Raw genomic sequence first — 588 nt, 5'->3', positions numbered from 1 at the left:
ACACAATAGTGAAGGCTGACTCACCCAGGCAGTTGTAAGGTCAGAAGTAGGTTATTTGCAAAATAGTCCACCGAGTTAGCAGATCTTCCAAATGTTGACACATCTCATTATCATTATCCAAAAATCACCTTTTTAAATATCGCCACCCATATCATGAGAAGAGTCTTTGAGTGTTGGAAAACTCAGTTCACGATGGCAGATACAATGTTCCAAAATTCTGATTTCTACTTGAAAGCTCGTATTATAACTTCATCTCCGAGAATGCTTTCAGTAGTTTTCCCTGACTTCATTCCTTTTTATAGAAAACATCTGCCAGACAGATGTTTGGTTAACCGCATCCGCCCGTGTCCTTTCAAGTGAACCGGTGGCCCCCTAGTTCAGTGCGATTTCACTCAATTCGTTACCGGGTCTGGGCGTTCCGGGGGCGGGGCGCGAGCCCCCCACGCCCGCGGACTCACTCGCTGCTCCGCTTTCTCAGCGTTCGAGAGCGACTACGCGCCGGAGCCGCTGACCGTGGAGGTCCAGATTCAGCTGAGCCAGTGCCGCTCGGCCGAGGAGGCGTTCCGGCTGGTGCCCACGTAGCGCGCG

General features: G+C 51.0%; 1 protein-coding gene across 6 annotated transcripts in view; it reads left to right on the top strand.

The window, feature by feature from the left end:
- The window catches only part of LRRC43 (leucine rich repeat containing 43), a 14,375-nt gene extending 13,787 nt beyond the window's left edge, over nucleotides 1-588 (top strand). For 4 of the 6 annotated variants that reach the window (XM_025045485.1, XM_025045483.1, XM_025045482.1 and 1 more), the window contains one exon: nucleotides 479-588. In XM_025045485.1, the coding sequence (XP_024901253.1) occupies nucleotides 479-582 (104 nt within the window). In that variant the 3' untranslated portion in view covers nucleotides 583-588. The remainder of the gene's footprint in view (nucleotides 1-478) is intronic. The other 2 variants (XR_003045792.1, XR_003045790.1) reach the window with 1 other exon arrangement.

Source organism: Pteropus alecto, unplaced genomic scaffold, assembly GCF_000325575.1.
Source record: "Pteropus alecto unplaced genomic scaffold, ASM32557v1 scaffold213, whole genome shotgun sequence".
Taxonomy (NCBI): domain Eukaryota; kingdom Metazoa; phylum Chordata; class Mammalia; order Chiroptera; family Pteropodidae; genus Pteropus; species Pteropus alecto.
The sequence above is the reverse complement of the archived record's forward strand: the minus strand, read 5'-3'. Positions and strand labels throughout refer to the sequence as shown.